Source organism: Dipteris shenzhenensis, chromosome 7, assembly GCF_047967505.1.
Source record: "Dipteris shenzhenensis isolate YYH24624 ecotype China chromosome 7, Dip_SZ_1.0, whole genome shotgun sequence".
In the NCBI taxonomy this organism is placed as follows: Eukaryota; Viridiplantae; Streptophyta; class Polypodiopsida; order Gleicheniales; family Dipteridaceae; genus Dipteris; species Dipteris shenzhenensis.
In genome coordinates, this window is record NC_141602.1 from 21,923,126 (window position 1) to 21,941,184 (window position 18,059).

At 46.9% G+C, this 18,059-nt stretch overlaps 1 protein-coding gene across 2 annotated transcripts; it reads left to right on the forward strand.

Annotated features, from left to right (window-relative positions):
- The first annotated feature begins 416 nt into the window (after positions 1–416).
- Positions 417–16,719, forward strand: LOC147900094 (UDP-N-acetylmuramoyl-L-alanyl-D-glutamate--2,6-diaminopimelate ligase MurE homolog, chloroplastic-like). 2 transcript variants are annotated; one of them, XM_087377294.1, is made up of 6 exons: positions 417–2,896; positions 3,033–3,149; positions 3,359–3,534; positions 15,560–15,705; positions 15,840–15,928; positions 16,225–16,719. In XM_087377294.1, the coding sequence occupies exons 1-5, from the start codon at positions 820–822 to the stop codon at positions 15,856–15,858; spliced, it is 2,535 nt and encodes an 844-aa protein (XP_087233420.1). In that variant the 5' UTR covers positions 417–819; the 3' UTR covers positions 15,859–15,928; positions 16,225–16,719. The 2 variants fall into 2 exon arrangements, with proteins under 2 accessions (XP_087233420.1, XP_087233422.1); XM_087377296.1 differs by lacking the exons at positions 15,560–15,705; positions 15,840–15,928.
- The last annotated feature ends 1,340 nt before the right edge of the window (positions 16,720–18,059 follow it).

The window sequence follows — 18,059 nt, forward strand, 5'->3', positions numbered from 1 at the left end:
CCTCTTCAGAGATGAACTACAATAGGAAGAAGCCTTTCCCTAGAAAGCTCCAGGAGTAGCAATTCGAGGGAAGCTTGCACTCGTATACCATGAACTGTTCGAGCTCTTGAGCTAACGGTGGGTGCCCTGTGAAGTTTTAAAAGCTCTCTAGAGGGCTTCCCCACTAGTAGTTATTGTGGCATTGCAACGCCAACCAAGCGAGCATTGGGAGGTTAGAATGGGAGAAGAAAATGGGGCTAGAAACCTACCTAGCACAGGTGGTGGCGAGTTCGAACCTCTGATGGGGCAATGTTGTACTTCTACCGTAATCCCAGTTTACCTCTAAAGTAACCGCCTAAACTGCACATAAGGAACCGTGACTAAACCCTCGCGAGTGAAGATCTGAACCCAAGTTGCTTGATACGCTTAGCTATAAACTGGTGTCTCTCGACCATTTTTTGAAGCACGTCGAGTGATATTGGATTGTGTTGAGCTTCGTGAGAAAGAAACGAGAGTGTAGGAGGAGTGTTCTTCAAGTACCCAGAAAGCCAGAGAATCGTCCGAGGCCCAGGAAGAATAAGTTTGAGAGGCAAGAGATGCATTTGCGCCTGCCACTGCTCCAGTCGGAATTTGGATCAGTTAGCGAGCGAGCCAGAGAACGAGAGATTCCACAGTCGAGCTGCTTTCCAGGGATTGCATGCAAATGTTCTAAGTTTGAATTTTGCGAACAGTTGTGATGGAAATGCGCACAAACACAAGCTGGCGAAGGAATCCTGACGATGAGAGCTCCTCTGAGAGCAGAGTTTGAGCCTTCCTGGTGATGATTCTACCTTTGGAACAATGCAGGCAATGGCGGTCTGGTGTTGCCCTTTCCAGCTTCTTCCTTTCCCCATCGCGTCCTCCGCGCGCTCAGCCGCATTGCTGCCTAACCCCAGTGGCCTTTCTCACCGTTTTCCCCTGAAAATTGCCGGCCCTGCTCCTCACACAGCTGTTTTTTTGCAGTGCCCCTCCGGTGCTTTAAAGCCCTGCCTCGCGTCGCCTTATGGTGATATCCCTAGTCCTGGCGACGCTGAGCCTTTAGAGGTGGATGACGAAGATGAAGAAAATCTCACTAAATTTGACAAGATATGGCGAGAATCTCAGCGACTTCGGAAGCAGCAAGAGGAGGATTATTCTCGAAATAAGGCCGTATATCGTGAAGCCATTGGGCTTGATCCAGATGATGATAACGACGAGGAAGAGGGGCGTAGAAAGGAAGGTCCTGAGATTATTCGATTGCGAGACCGGGAAATTTTAGGTGATGACTTCTTCAGCGCAGTAGACGCAGCAGTAGCATCCATGAAAAAATTTGTCCGAGATTCAGAGCGACCTAGAGCTGAGGTTACAAAGCCTTCAGAGTCCAAGGAACGGAAACAAGAGGACAGAGCAGAAGAGGAGGAGGAGGAGGAGGAGGAGGAGGAGGAGGAGGAGGAGGAGGGAGAGGGGGAGGGGGAGGGAGAGGGAGAGGGAGAGGAAGAGCTGGATTCTGAAGAGGTCGAAGATAATCAAGAGATTGCAGCTCTTCGAAAGGTTGAACGCAAAGGCATTAAGGCAAAAGGAGTCGAGGAGGAGGAGGATGAAGAAGAAGAAGAGGAGGAAGGGGAAGAAGCAGAAGAAGAAGAAGAACAAGAAGGTGGCAGTGATGGGGAAGAAGATGCTCTTGCAGATCCCTCCTTTGATCTGGATTTCAATCTCGACCAGGAGTTTGATCAAATCAAAGAACCCACATTTATTACCACTTTGAGTGAGCTTCTGGATGAAGCCCGAGTGGTGCCAATTCTGGTGGATGGCGATCAAGATGTAGAAATCACAGGGATCCAGTGCAACCCACGACTAGTTGGTCCTGGTAATATGTTTGTCTGTTGCCCAGGTTCTTCCACTGATGGTCATTCGGGCCTTGCAGAGGCTGCTGAGAAGGGTGCTGTTGTAATTGTTGCGAGCAAGGAAGTTTCTGTGCAGGAAAATGTCAAGGCAGTGGTGCTGGTTGAAGACACCAATTCCATTCTTTCAGCTCTCTCTGCAGCATTTTACGGCAATCCTTCCAAGAAGCTTTCTGTAATTGGTATTACTGGCACTAATGGGAAAACTGCCACATCATATATATTGAAAAGTATGTATGAAGCAATGGGACAGAAGACAGGTTTGCTTGGCACAATCGCTAACTATATTTATGGAAAGAAGAAAGTGGAGGGTTCTGACACCACCACTTTGGATGCAGTGTCTCTGCAGGGCTTGATGGCCACAATGGTGCATAACGGCACTGCAGTGTGTGTTATGGAGGCTTCTTCTGATGCCCTAGCCCTTGATCGCTGCAAGGAAATAGATTTTGATATAGCTGTCTTTACAGACTTGACGAGGGATTATGTCGACCTCCACAAAACCAAGCAAGAATACAAAGAGGCCAAAGGCCGGCTGTTTGCAAAAATGGTAGATCCCCAGCGACATGTAAAGGTGGTTAATATCGATGACCAGCATGCACCTTACTTCATTGCCCAAGGCAATCCTGATGTTCCAATTGTGACTTTCAGTATGGAAAGCAGAGAGGCTGATGTTTTCTGTTTGGACGTCCAGCTGTCGTTATTTGAAACAGATATCCTAGTTCGCACACCGAGGGGCAATGTGGAAATTTCTTCTGGATTGCTTGGCAGGAACAATGTTTACAGTATCCTTGCAGCAGTGGCAGTTGGGATTGCTGTGAAGGCACCCTTAGAAGAGATAGTTCGAGGAATTGAAGAAGTTGATGCTGTACCAGGTAGATGTGAACTGATTGATGAGGAGCAGGCATTTGCAGTTATAGTCGATCATGCACAAACTCCTGATGCAATTTCAAGGCTGCTTGATACAGTCAGAGAGTGTGGTGCCCGCAGAATTATAACCGGTAGACCTCTTTCTTTGTTCTGAAAGTCCCATTTTTTGAATGTAGGTACTTCTAAAAAGTGTTTTTTCCCTGTTTCTTGAAATGCTGCAGTAAAAGCAAACATTGTGTTTGACTAGGGGGAATTCTTGGAATATAGTTGTTGGATGTGAAGGTGAACGTGACAGAGGGAAGCGGCCTGTTATGGCTAAAATTGCAACAGACAAAAGTGATGTTTCCATTCTGACCTCAGATAATCCGAGGACAGAAGACCCTTGTAAGTGTCGAAGTCCACATTGCATAGCTACCAGTATGCTTTTTTTGCATTCAGTGCTACATAGTCTCAAAATGGCATTTGAGATTTTGTTAGCTTAACTTTACCTACATGATTTATTTTGTGTGCTGCCACCATCTCTTCAATTTCCAATCTTTTTGTTTAAGCAGTTAATGGTGCGCCTGCTCCTTAGATGATATTGCTGTGTACAGTGTATATCCTAGATGATATGCTGGCTGGCGTTGGGTGGTCGATGAAAGAATATCTGGACCATGGTGAAAAAGATTACTATCCACCTCTTCGTAATGGGCACAGACTGTTTGTCTATGACATCCGACCCATAGCTGTCAGAGCTGCTGTCGCAATGGGGGAGGAGGGAGATGCTGTTGTAAGTCCTCTTTCTACAGCGTTTGTTTTGTGCTGAGTTCAGGAAAAAGTCGTACGATGCTTAAAGATGCTACAGATTTGCAAAATTTGCACCCATAATGGTGGCAATTAGTGCTTTTAAGAAGCGTTTCACTGTATGTTACCCATGGCCACAGGCGCAGTAGGGGCACGTGCTCCTGTGACATGCAAATGTGCACGTGGTTGACTTCTATCCAGATTGACCACAAGAACAGGGACCAGGGTATAGAGTGCCCGTGTGGTACAGGGCCTCAAAAGGAGAGAGTATTCTTGGACGCTATGGTTGTGGTCACTCCAGGGTCTCAAAGGAGCATTCCTGGACAAATCTGTGGAGGAGGGAAAAATAGCTTCATGGGAGCTAGAGAAAGTATTGGTGAACAAATCTGTGAAGGAGGGAAAGAACTTGCATGTGATCTCGGGAAACTGGTCTGTACTGGGTTCCTGCTCCATAAATGCATACACACAGTAGCTATCAAGACCTGCAGCAAGCAAAAGTTGTGTGATTTTAAGTTTTAACCTCATGAGTCAACCCAAGGTTGACAATTTTAGACTCCATCATTGGGTAGCAGGGACCAGGTACTAAGGCATCCCCACTGATGTCATCAGCACCCAACGGTTGGTATAAACGACTGCATAACATATGCTCTTATACATGGACACAATTTGTGCAAAGGTTTTTATACTGAGTTTCTTGATACCTCAAGAGATGAACGGTAGAACAAGTCATGAAAAAGGTTAGCAGTTAAGGAGAGGGCTAATTCCCTGAAGTCCACATTCTCTTCGTCCAGGCTAAAGCTGCATGTGAAGACAACCATATCTCATTTCAGTCTCCTCCCAAATAAGCTGTTCTAAGGTAAAAAGAGCTTAGAAGATGGAATCCTATAATGAAACTTCATGTCAACTTAGTACTGTACATCTTCTTATGGAGTCCTTATCTGACAGGCATACCCTTAAACTATATGCTCATCCCTGGGCCTCACAAAACATAAAATATTGTCCTGGCATCAGCACAGTATCTCAGTGTGAACTCCATGGATGTTGATCTTTGCCTATGGGCTTAGGATATGGCCATGTGGTGTTACCAAAGGAACAACAGTGCCCTTCGCCTCCTGAGTGCCGACAGAAACTCAGTACGAAGACTTTGTATAAATGGATGCTCAAGTATGTGTGGGTGTGTGGATTTGTATGTGTGAGAGCATATTTTTATACTATGGTCTACACCCACTGTTGGGCACTGATGACGTCAGTGGGGATGTCATAGTAGCTAGTCCCTGCTATGCGTGATGGAGTTTATGGTTTTCAATCTTATGAGTGACTATCGTGAGATTGAAACTGCACTATGTTGTGTTTTTAGAGGATGAGTTTGGGAATGTTCCTAGATTCATCTAGGTATATACATGGACCGAAATGCTGATCCATTGTCAATTAATATCGGCAAAGATTCTGGTAAGCTTGGCCATTGGAATCGATTGGGTACATCAAAGAGCTTAGACCTATTTAGACCATGGTAATTGTTGAGGGGATGAAACAATACCTGATGTGTGACACTTCAAGGGCTTTAAAGAGAAAGGCGTTTGAAAGAGGCTGCTTATTTATAAGGAGGGCTCCCTCCATTGTCCCAAGCCCTGGTCTTGGATGGTGCGTACAGTTTTTTCTTTTTTCAAAGAAAGGAACCTTCTATTAATGCTTGAAAGATTTCATACAAGATAGCAGCCCCGAAGGTACTGAGTATGGAAAAAACCGGAAAAGGCTGAATGAAAGAACCGGCCTATTCCAGAGAAACCCAGCTCACTGCCTAGGAGATCTCTGGTACTGGGGCTAACAGCCCCCAAGTGGGGGGGCTATACAACCAGCGAATCCCTCGCGGGGTGAAGATGTAGAAAACTCCTGCAAGCCAAGCCTTACAGAAACGAGCATGCCTCTCAATAGTCGCCCTGGAGCCTGGAGTTCCACGCTCCTAGGTGGATTGTAGTGTGTATATGATGTCTTGCCAGATGGCGACTAGGGTAGCCAAGGGTGGAACTGGGTGCTCACCCATCATGAGACTGCAGCGAGCCACCCAAATGTTCCACACCATGATGCTGGCTACCACCTCCCAAACGCTGTCCTCCCTAGGAGAAGGAGGAGCTAGGCTGTTAGGAGGGACTGCCTCATGAAGTGCTATCCTCTGGATGCTCTAACCCTGTATCCGGTAGGCTGGGGAGATCTCATCAATTTGAAACACGTGTCCTCCCTCTGTCAACCAGGCCACCATCCCCTAGGTGTAGTCTCTTTGAAGACTTTGCATACATGTCATGATCCTGAGGGCTCCCTTTCAAATCCTTGCTGCGCTATGACAACTCCACAGGCAGTGCGGGATAGTCTCCAGGACACCCTCGGAGCAACAATGGCATTGCCCCTCCACTCGCATCTGCTGTAACCACGGTCCGATGGGCAAGCCTCCGTGGGTGGTCAACCAAAAGAAGTAGGATATCTTCCTTGGCCGCAAACTAGACCACAACCGCATCCAAAACTTGGAGCAAACATCCCGGGGCACTTTCTGGGTCACCCAATGTCTCTCCCTCGAGGGGTCCACCTTGACGAGTCCATTTGAAGCCTCCTGCCAATCCGTGTGGTGTAGGAGGAGAAGGGCACCTCATCCACCTGCTGGGCTAGGCCGCCCCTGGAAGGCCATAACCACTCTCCCGGATCCCACTAGACCTCCCCCAGGGGTCTACCCTCCCATAGCCAAAGGCGCCATCTAGGGGCATCTTGCTAGGGTCAATGTGCCACTCCTTCCCCAAACGTCCCACCACTCTGATCATCTGCCAGTGAATCTCATCAAGACTCCCATCCATCTCAGGGTCTCTCTGAGTGAGTGGCTGAAGTAGGCCTCTAGGTCCTACACAGAAGAAGCCGGGGTGTGTGCTGCCTGGCTGCATCAACATCCTCAAGAGGACACTAGTACGGGAAAACTGCCCTAACCATCTGCTGTCTCTCCATACGCAAAGTCCTTCCCACCAAGACTCAGGAATGGCTAAGTCAATCTCGCTCATCCGCTGCCCTATCCCTCGCAGATGCGCTAGGGCATCAAGCCTCGCCTCTACCTCCATGGGTAATTTGCTCCAACGGCCAAAAGACCCGGTCGGACCACTGTCCCACTGTGCCCAACCAATGTGAGTCCGTTGTCCGAGCATACGCCCATAGTTACCAGCCGAAACGGAAACGGAAGAAACGGAAACGGAAGAAACGGAAGAAACAGAGTTTCCGGGCCCCGCCGAAACGGAAACGGAAGAAACGGCAATATGATACAATTTATGTATAAAAATTTATTTTTTATACATAATATAATTATCAATAGAGTGCAAATCATACATAATACAAATTACAATTATCTATACTTGAAGGCTGAAGCTTCAGGCTTCAGCCTTCAAGCATCAATGCATCATTCATGATTCATGCCTCTATGATTCTAAATTCTTGAATGATGCTTCAATAATCTGAAATCAACATGTATCATGAGTCATGACTAACAAGTTTGGCATTACAAGAATCTGAAATTTAGAAGTTTGAAGTACTTAAAAGTTTAAACTTAGCACACAAGTTGAAACTTGAAACTTGAAAGTATTCAATGTCCAGACTCCATAGATGATCATGATTCATGGTCCACAAATTTCATGATCATGATTCATGACTCATGACTCATGAGTCATGCAAGACTCAAAATAAAAGCACTCATGGATGATATAAAAAAACAGCAGGACTACTGATCATCTGCATCATCCATGGCCTCCTCGTCATCGTCATCCTCTGCGTCCTCAGATAAGTTCGAGGCATCTGTGTCACTGTCTGAAGAAGAATCATCAACATCAGGATCAGGACCATCGGGTGTAACTGAAGTACTAGAACCATCTCCAGATGGTTGAGTGTATGATCGTGTGTGGTGTGCTGGTGCTGACAGCTCCTCATACAACATGGTGTATATGTCCAGCTCCTCCCGTGGGATATCTGGTATGACCTCCATCTTCTCCACATCCACCTTGTCTACATTCACTTGGCGAGGTTCGGGGCAGCCGGCGGTGAACTCAAGGAGACGGAGGTTGCAATGACAAAACACCAACCGCTCCAATTGAGCCGTGCTCAATCTGTTCCTCTTCTTTGTGTGAAAGAGGGCCCAAGTGCTCCAGTTCCTCTCACAAGGACCGGAACTGCAGTCCTGTGAGAGAACACGTATAGCAAGGCGTTTCTGCCATAGGCCAATTAAGCCGAGATAAGTATCAGGAACTTGATAACTTTAAACATATTTGTAGTAGATAAAACTTCAAATTACTTAACGACTAAGCTCCAACTAGTGGCGTTGGAACTTGTCTCTTAGACTCTTACCAAAGTAGGAGTACAGTTGCCATATTTCTCCCACCAGGAGACAGGTTGCAACTGTGTCTCTCGGAGCCTAGCTGTAGGTCGACCAAAGGAGAGGCTATGATTGCGGAACAATAAAAGTTCATCCTCCAGTCTTCGTTGCATCTCCAAGTCACCACCCGTCCACAACTCGTCATTCTCATATTGCTCTTGACTGCGCCAGAGCGGATGCAATACATGTGCCACCGCATGGATTGGGCGGTGGAACCAATTCCACCGCTTATTCCATATAGCACGGATGGACTCAACCCTAAATCATGCCACAAGAAATTAGAATGCATTATGCACGCAAAATTCATAGACTATAGATAATAGTACATACATAATATATATCTGAAAATTCCAGGCTTCATGATAACAAATTGCCATTTAGTAACTGCAATAATTATACATATTACAAAAGTAAAAAGTCTTACTTATCAGGCGATAGGGAAGTGTTTCTGTTGAGGGCCTCTCCAATCTTGTCCATAAACTCGTACAAGAGCCCTAATGTGCTTCCCTCCATGTCTGTGATGCGAAGCACCGTGTAGATAGGATTAATCGATTTGATTAATGCCTCCGCCTGATTCCACCAAGACTCATCCATGATCATGCAAAATTTGATAGACTTTGCTTGGCCTCTATCATCCCAATCTCCCCACTCCCGAGACACAACCGTGCGCAACAAGCCCTGGCGCACTCGCACAAGCCTCTCCACCACTATGAACATGTAAGCAAACCTTGTGGTTGGAGGTTTCAATAGCTCAAGGTCACTGTAAGCCCGATAGATGCTGAGGACTTTGGGTCTCTTCGTGACAAACTTCACGATACTGCGGGCTGTGGAGAAGATGGCATCAATCCAAGGTATCTTCCCTAGGTCCTCGATCAAAAGATCAAGGCAATGTGAGGCACAGGGTGTCCACACAATCTTAGGGAACTCATCTTCTAACATGGCACCCATTGACACACAATTGCTGCCATTATCTGTCACCACCTGCACCACATACTCAACACCTATCTCCATAATGGCTGCCTGTAAATGCTCCCAAATATACAGCCCTGTAATCACTGTACCTGCAGTGAAGCGTCTATGGCTCTCAAGAACATGGTTCCCTTGCAAGAAGATACTAAAATATTGTACACATTCCTCTTGCGTGCATCTGACCATCCATCGCATAAGAGTGTGCATCCATATTTTTTCCAAGTCTCTTTCAAGGGCTTCATTTGGTCTTCCACACATTCCCTCTCTCTTCTTAGCTCTCTTGTCCGCAAGGCCTCATATGTAGGCCCTTCCCATTCATACCCAATGCGGCTTATGGCTCTCATGGCCTTCCTCCATCGTGTAGTCTTCGCCACATGAAAGGGTATTGCACATTGTATGAAGAGCTTTGTGAGCTCACTAGTGGCCTCCTTCACTGCTTGCTTTTGCAAGCGTGCTTGAATGCTAGACCTTTGCAGTGATCCTCTTTTCCCCGCACTAGCATCCACACTAATTGATCCATGTGGCAAGGGTGTTCTTGTGGCACTAGGACGTGCGCTCGATGTAGTTGATGCCCCTCTACTTCTCTTTGCAGAACCCAATGTGCTGGCATCATCCAATGGCTCAGTGTCAGCAGCCTCTTCTTCATCTTGCAGCCCTTGTCCTCCACTTTTTGCAGCCAAGGCTGCCATACGCGCACGCTTCCATTCTGCTAGGCCACCTTTCACTGCAGTAGGCACGAACTCACAAGGTCCTACATCCTTGCAGGGAACACCTGCTAGATGGTCTTTCACCCGTGTGACAGACCCCGTCTTGCTTATGCCGCAATAGTTGCATCTCCACTTCTTGGAGCCACCGCCTCCTTTATAACTATCCAGGAGGGAGACATGGACCCAATAAGCATCTCTCAGCATTGAGGAGGATGGAGAGGTGAGAAGGAGGATGGAGAGGTCACAAGTGACTCGTGAGAAAGGATGGGAGGTAGACTGTAGAAGGAGGATGGAGAGATAGAGGTAAAAGAGGATGGAGAGGATGGAGAGGTAGAAGTGAAGGAGAATGGAGAGGAGGAGGATGGAGAGGTAGAAGGTAAGATTAAAGAGAGGATGGAGAGAAGAAGGATGGAGGGATGGAGTCAGGAGAGCAGGCTGCCAAGGATGGAGAAGATGGAGCAAAGGATGAAGAGGATGGAGAGAGCTCTGAGAAGGATGGAGGTGAGGGCAGGTCCAAGAGCAAAGGATGGGATGGAGAGAGCTTGAAGGATGCTGAAAGGATGCTGGAAGGAGGCTGGATTCTGGAAGGAGGCTGAAAGAAAGCGGGAGGCGGCGAAAAACGGAGCAGGCCGCGGCGAAATTCTGAAAGAAAACAGAGAAAACCCGTTTTTAGGGTTTCTGGGAAAAACAGCAAAAACGAAACGCCGTTTCTTGACGAAACGCCGTTTCTTGACGAAACGCCGTTTCCGTTTCCTATCACGAAACGTGCGTTTCGTGCAACTATGCATACGCCCCTTCTGATCTCTAATCTCTGGGTGCCACATAAGGGGCTGACGCTCAGATTCCTCTCTACATTTGGGCGGAGCACAAATGAGACCCCGTGCAAGTCTCTGCCAGACCCTGTGAAGGCTCCTCATCAAGCGCCAACATCCATCTGTGTGAAGGCTGCCACTGTCCCCCAGTGCGTGGGGTGTTCCTTAGAAGCCCTTGCTGTAAGAGGAGCTTCCAAGGCTCTACACTTGGGGTGAGGTTGCGAACCACCAACTTGTTCAGGAGGGCTCTGCTCTGCATCTTCGGATCAATGATACCCAAGCCTCCCAATGCCTATGGCATGATCACCATCTGCCAAGCTACCCGGGCTCTAGTGTTCCTCATGTTATCCGAACCTGCCCAGAGGAAGTTCCAAACCAACTGTCGGAGCTGCCCAATGCATCCTCTGTGAAAGCACCAGCAGGAGGCGATATACGAGGCTGTGGCAAGAAGGACCTGGTTTGCCACTAAGGCGCGACCTGCTAGAGAGAGTTTGACCGAGCTCCAGTAGAGAAGCTTGCGCCGAACACTCTCAAGGACTGGGGCGATCTGCTGCTCTGCTGTAATGTCGATACCAACCTGGCATCCGAGGTATCTCGCTATCTGGCCCCGCGGTATCCCTGAAGCCAAAGTCACTCCTCTACTCACGGATCTCCTGTGTCTCCTCAAAGCCTGTGAAGAAACCTATGGATTTTGTCCAGTTGATCCGTGCACCCGAGGCCTTGTAGTAGATAGCCAGGGCGCCCTTAACTCTCTCTAGACTCACTGTGGTGCCCTCAACATACAAGGCCGTGTCATCTGCAAACTCCGAGTCAAGCAGCTCCTCCTCTTGTCTGATTGGGAGCCTCAACCCTGTGAGGCTTGCCTGATCTCAAGTAATAGCACAAAGCCTCCGCCACAAACAAGAAGAGGAAGGGAGCGAGTGGGCAGCCCCGGCGGACCGAGCGAGAGAGAGGAAAGGCCTCGCCCGCGTGTCCTCCGATAAGCATCTGACTAGAGCTCCCCGCGTAAAGCGCTGAAACTCCTCTGATCCATTTGTCTGAGAAATCCAATCTCTACATAGTACCCTCCAGGAAGGACCACTCCATTCTGTCGTAGGCCTTCTCAAAATCCAAGAGAATGAGGCTATAGGACCATGAGCGTTACCTCCAGTGGTAGAGGATATGAGTCTGGAATCTTTAGATAGTTCCAGGGTCCTAACCTCCAGAAGTCCCGCAGTAGTAAGGGACGCCCAAGCTAGACGTTGGGAGCTGTTGACCGAGAGGACGAGCCCTGTCCCTCAAGGTCCCTCCTTGAATGGACCGGCTGCTGTGATGAGGAAGCAAAAGGGAGCGTCATCTTTCCCTTGCTTGTTGGCAAGGGTGTCGAGGCGGAAGAACCTGCTACGGAGGTGGAGAGGGGGGCAGCAGGGGAGGTATGGGAGCAGGGGGTGGAGGGAGGGGGACGGGTGGTGAGAGTGATCATAGCAGGGGGGGTTGGGGGGGGGGGAGGGGGTGGGGAAAACCTTGGAGGGGCGAGGGGAAGTGGAAAGGAAGAGGGGGAGGGGGAGGGGGAGGGGGGAGGAGGAATAAGGACGACCGCAAGCCCCCCCTGTTGATCAGGCTCGTCAGGGCTCTAGATCCGCTCCTCTGCAACCGCTATCAAGCTAGCATCCGCGGCTTCCACCATCACCGCATCTGGAGCTCCTGGGGCTCGTTGTTGATGCAAGGGTGAGTGCAGAGGTTGAGCCTCCAAAACGGGAGGATCATTTGGCTGGGTGGTGGTCCCTTTCGTTGGGGGAGGTGGCTCCTGCTGTTCCTCCTCCGAGGTCTCTCGGTCAACCCTGTCCCTCTCTCTGCATTTGGCGCTCTGCCTGCGGTGCTTGCGGGCCTGTTTGCTTGGTTTCTTTTTTTAAAAACCTGGGTCCAGTCCCCTTCTGAAGGGGTAACCTAGGGGGTTTGAGACTCCTGCTGCTCTTGCCTGAGAGGGCGCCTGAGAGGGCGTTGGACTCGGGCCTGCTGACTCTGCCTACTCTGCGGGGGTAGGGGGTGAGGCACTCGGCCATGGCCACGGGGGCAATCTCTGGCTAAGTGACCCATCAGTCTGCAACAAAGACACTGGCCTGGTAACCCAGAAATCTCCACTCACTGGCAAAGTGTACCCCCTTCAAGGGTCTCTAGAACAATCAACTTTGGGAGGGACTCTGGGCTCTCAACCACCAGTCTAATCATAGGGACCATGTCATCCGCTACCATTGTTGCGGCCGAATCTGGCGGAGACTCGAGCACTGTGCCAAATGCCCGACCAATGGAGGGGAGGATGGCTCTGTACTCCTTTGGGAGCCCTGGGAAGCGAAGCGTAACCAGGAAGCATGGAACATGGTGTGTCGTGTCCATGTCCTTCACTTTAAAGCCATGGTACCAAGAAAGAGGTACACTAGATGCGGACCAAGGAGGATGGGGCTCTACTCAAGAAGTGTCAAGGCTGTATTGAGGGAGCTCAGTTGGATAAGGAAGACGCCTCTCCCATAGATGGTGACCTCCTGAATGTGGTCGCCCTCTAGTGCCAAGCTCGCCTGGATCCACTCTCGCACTTGTCGCCTTGTGGGTGTGAGGCCCACAATTGCCTTGTCCTGAAGGGACTGAACTGCTTGCTGAACTTGTTGTTTATCGGCTGGAGAAAGAAGGATCTTAACGGTTGTGGGATTCGAGGGTGCTACCATAGAGCCCCTCTGGCCAGACCAAAGGTCACCACCAAGATTTCCTTCCTTCTGACAAACACAAATGCTCCTACTGCTGTTGGTGAAGAAAAGAAGGAAAAAGGGGGGAGCTGGGGCGAGGGGGAATGGAATGCGGAGGCGAGGAAGCCTCACTGTAAGCCGATGATGAATGCCCTTTTCCAGCAAATAATCCTTAAATGCATGAGAAATATACTCCCTTCCTCTATTTGTGCGGAGTGTCTGTACCTTGAGCCATGTCTCATTTTCAACTTTGGCAACAAAATGTCAAAAATGGAGAAACATGAGGTTGTGATTAGCAGAGATGTCGTCTTCAAGAAGGAAGAGCACACAAGAACACTCCCTGACATTCTAGAGCCCGAGGCAAGAGACAAGTCAAGATTGTTCAAGCACCCTCTCTCCACAAATTGAGGGGGATTTATAGGACGATGATCCTCCAATACTTTCTATTGCGCCTCCCGCCAAGGCTGTGCTCAAGTGGCATATCCAAACGGTGCAAGAATACAAAGTCACAGATATTTCTGAGGCCGGCAATCAACGAATGTAGCGCTCTCAATGCATCTAGGATTGGGTTCATACACAAGTTGGATACTTGGTATCACATGATGTGGAGGCTTGGGACCTTGTTTCACGACCATCGAAGTGGAAGGTCATATATATTGGCATGAGGCTAGGGGGATTCATTAATTAGTACTTGGATTGTGGATCTTGGCCACATGCATGGCTGGCTGGCAAGCTAGTTCAATGCCTTGTGGACAACGCACGATGTGGGCTCTGCAATTTCTGCAGGTAATAGACACGGGACAGCCTATCTAGCCTGTGTAACGTCTTTACGTGGGTGCAAGAACAGCTTTGGGCAGAGTTTTGCCCAACCAATGGCAGTTTTTCCAGAGAGATTGTAGCGTGATTAGAGCAGTAGGCTCAGTGAGCCGTGGTGGATGACTTTAAAGTTTCAGTTCGTGCAGGTCGATGTCAAAATAATTGTAAATTGCTCTGAGCTAGAGCAGATCTTGTGCGACATGTAGGCAAACTGGGTAGTGCAGTAGGCTGAGCAGGTTGTGAAGTACCAAAGGGCGGGTGAACCCATGAAGAAGGATGACATTGATCCTGTAGATGGGGAGGAAATGCTAGGAAAGAGAGAAATAAGAAATGGTTATGTAGTAATAAGCTTCTACACTTTGCGTGGGAACCAGAAGTAGAAGACTTTTAGGAAAAGGTGAGGACAACCCAAAGAGGAAGAGTCAAAGTCATTTGAGACGTACCATGGTAATTGAAGAAGCCTTCCTTGTGTTTCCTCATTGTGTTGGCTATGGTAGCACAGAGGTAAGGTTCATGTCCTACATAAGAGCAATGGTTCTTGGGGCCTACAGGTCTGATTCTTAAATGACTGTATGACAGATTTCGAAGCAAATTTGTTGCAGGTTACCCAGATGCCAGAGCTGTACGGACGTTAACTATAATTGTACCGCGTTGACACGGTGATTGGCGCAGGACGTACGGTTGATGTTGACGCAGATTGTATGGCCAAGTTGGCAACACGTATGGACAACTTGACAACAACGCCTGTTGTACGCATGATTCTCCAACTTGTACGGAAGCTTGGTGCCATGCGACGTGTATGGGAGCTTACAGCTCTGAGTGCCTGTGCAATGGTTAGGGAGGCAATGAGCGACAGATGCACGAGGGGGGCAAGAGGCAGGACAAGGGAAGCATGTATAAGGAGCAAGATAGGCTCTGATACCACTGTTGGGTACAGAAAGCAATGGAAATGGAGAGGAATGCAAGGGAGCAAGCAACAAGCTGAAGCAAACGTGAGTACTTGCAAATGGATAATGAGAAAGTACTAAGGGGTGGCCTATATGGCCCTGAAGTCAACCATATGGTTGACCAATGAAGTCAACCTAAGGGTTGACTGAGTCCTAAGACTAGCCTACAAGGCCATACCATGGTTAAGTGCTAACATGACGGAGGAGAAAGTCTGCAAGGCCAATATGAGACATAATTGGGCAGTGAACCTCAAGCCTTGGAAAGAGATTGGAATGAGTAGGGTGGTCTGTGGTGCTGGAGAGCAGGCTTGATGTGTATGAAATCGATGTATTGTCACCTGTGTGTTTAGCTAATGCCCATCTTTAATTGTCTCCACATCAATTGTCCTGTGTGTGGAGCTGATGGAATGTCCATCTTTAATTGTGTCCCCATCACTTGTCTTGTCTTAACGATAGTTGTCTATGAGAGGAGCTAGTTTTGTCCAGGTGCTCAGTTTTTATTTTCTCTGCATTCCTAGCTTTTTTCCTGTGAAGTCACCTAGCTTTCTTGGCTTTGTCTTTTGAGATCGTTCTAGTACCAGAGGTCCATACAAGCAGAGCTAACTCTGCTGATCATTTCCTCTTTATTGACACCAATATTGAAATCACAGGTAATAGCTGGTAAAGGCCATGAAGCATATCAGATTATCGGTGACAAGAAAGAGTATATGGATGACAGGGAGGAATGCCGTGAGGCCCTTCAGCATGTGGATGCCCTCCATGCTGCAGGCATAGACACGAGTGAATTTCCTTGGAGGTTGTGACCTTAATTGTTGAATTTTTTTTCTGTGTGTTATGTTTGAGGAAAGGTTTTTTGAATGATTAATTGCAATTGTGATTATCGTTTGTGCTAGGTTTAATCTGTTTGTTTTGTTTTTTGACTATTTGTAGGCTTCCTGAAAGTCACTAGAATTTTTTATCCAATAAACTTGAGTCCAATATCCAATGAGTGGAGGAGAAGGTGGGAAGGGTCACACCAGGTAAAATTGATGATGATAACTAGAAGATGAAATAATTAACTTCGCAAATATGTTGTTGTGTCCAGGGGTTAAACTAGCAGGCAAGAGCTGTAAATCCTGAGCTTGGAAATTTTGGATGTTTAGTCGTATTGCTGTTTAGACCACTGGTTGTCAACCTTAATGAAATTGGATATGATGAACTGCTCTACCTCTTAAATCAGAAACGGAAATATATGTGATGATATTTCTATTCAGGTTCATCCTGTGAATGATGCCATGAAAATACCTTGACTTGATTGTAACTGGTTGCTTGGAAGGAAAACTCGGAAGGCCTTGGCTATGCTATGCGGTGAGGAGAGATTGTTGGCACATTGATTGTGGATGTCGGTGGTGACAGTAGGTATTCTGAAGTTCTGTAATACCACTGGTTATTCTGGGAGGCTCTTCCGCTTTCTTATTCAGTCCCCATTTTGGGTACAGTGAAATTGTATCTTCTCAGTTTAAAAAGGCTTTTGTTGTAATTTTAGTCTATTGAGTTAAATTTCCCCCCCTTGGTATATTTTTCCCTTAGTTATGATCCTTGGCTTCCCCTTGTTCTTTCTAGCTTAAGCTATTCTACATGCGAAATGTAATTTGCAACTCGAATGGAAGCAAGTTGTTACTGAAAGCAAGGAGATATACAGCATTGACTGTAAGATCCATAGGAACACATGCAGGTTTGCAATGGGAAGATTGGATGTATTTTCCTATTTGTCAATCAAACGTTCCGGGGAAACAGTATGATGGAGTTTTAAGGCAAAGTGTAATGGAAGGAGTGGAATACAGTGCATGCAACATATTTAGTAACATAAATTAGGGCCATTAGATTTGCTTTTTTAGGCCCTTAGGAGACCAAGTAAAAGAAATTGGTTTCAAAAGATGTGAAATATTTAAACTTAGGAGGCAAGGATGAACATGAAGGGCACTTTCCAATAGATGCCTTTGAGAGCAATATTACATTCGTTAAAGATAGATGCCTCTCGTTAAAGATAGGTATATTACATTCCGATCACAAACAATGTTCTCAAGCTTACCCAAGCTGGATGCCTTGCTTTTGAAGGCTTGGTTATGCATTAAACTCTATGCTACAAACTTACAGAATTGCTTCATTTCTCCTTTTTCTTGTTTTCTGCTTTCTTTTGCTATTTGCCTCTCTTTTTGTTCTTTGTGCTGTCTTCTTGCCCCACTCTTTTGTTACTTCCATTCTCTCTCCCCTTCTCCCCTATCTTGCTTGGCCTACCCTCTCATTCTTTCTTGACTTCTCCCATGCTTACATTTCTTGTATTTCTCACTTTGTGCAATACTTTGGCTCCCTTGTCTGACGAACCCATTAGTGGTAGAGGGTGTGTTCTTGAATTTTTGGAGATACATTTCAAAGTCATTTAGGACAAGAAGTGTCATCATTACATCTCCCCACCTAAACATGCTCGTAAGCTCATTAGCAAGCCCTCCTCAAGTGGTAGTGCATGCTACAAAGAGCTCTATTAGTCAAATACCTTGGTCGTATCTTTATGGAGTCTTGTATTAACATCACATTTTTGGGAGAATTTTATTGTTGTTGTTGAACAATGCTATAATTATTGTTGCATGGATGACACGAATATTAGAAAGTAGGGATGAGAGAGAGTGCACACAAGCACTAACTGTGCACTAACATTAAAATGAAGAAAAATAGGTCATATCCAGTTATCCTTGGGGTTAGGATTAGGTTTTCTCATGTCCAATATACACCAATCTTTAACACTCTCTTCCAAATTGCATTGTAGAGGGTGATATACAAATATATTTTCGATTTTTTTGAAGTGTTGAGTAATAAAGATAAAAATCTAGGAAATCATATTTGTGATGTCCTTTTACTTGAGCATATAAATGAATTAATGTCATTGTCTCAAATCATTCCTACATCTCTGCATATGTATGCATTTAAAATTGTTTTATTTACATATATTAATGAATGAAATGTTCTTTCTCATGTGTTTTTCAAAGATTAACTTCTTCTAGAAAAATATTTCACTTCTTCTTGTATGAAGGAATGATTAAGTCTTAAATAAATTTATTTTGGCATGTATGTTTGTTAAAGAATGTCTCATTCTTGAGCTCTTGCACATAAATG

What these genes read in the sequence shown, in the direction of transcription:
- LOC147900094 (XM_087377294.1), top strand. Translation starts at nt 820, where the DNA reads ATGCAGGCAATGGCGGTCTGGTGTTGCCCTTTCCAGCTTCTTCCTTTC. An exon ending in TCCGAGGACAGAAGACCCTT is followed by an intron (nt 3,150 to 3,358) that starts GTAAGTGTCGAA and finishes TGCTGTGTACAG; the next exon opens with TGTATATCCTAGATGATATG. An exon ending in GGGAGGAGGGAGATGCTGTT is followed by an intron (nt 3,535 to 15,559) that starts GTAAGTCCTCTT and finishes TTGAAATCACAG; the next exon opens with GTAATAGCTGGTAAAGGCCA.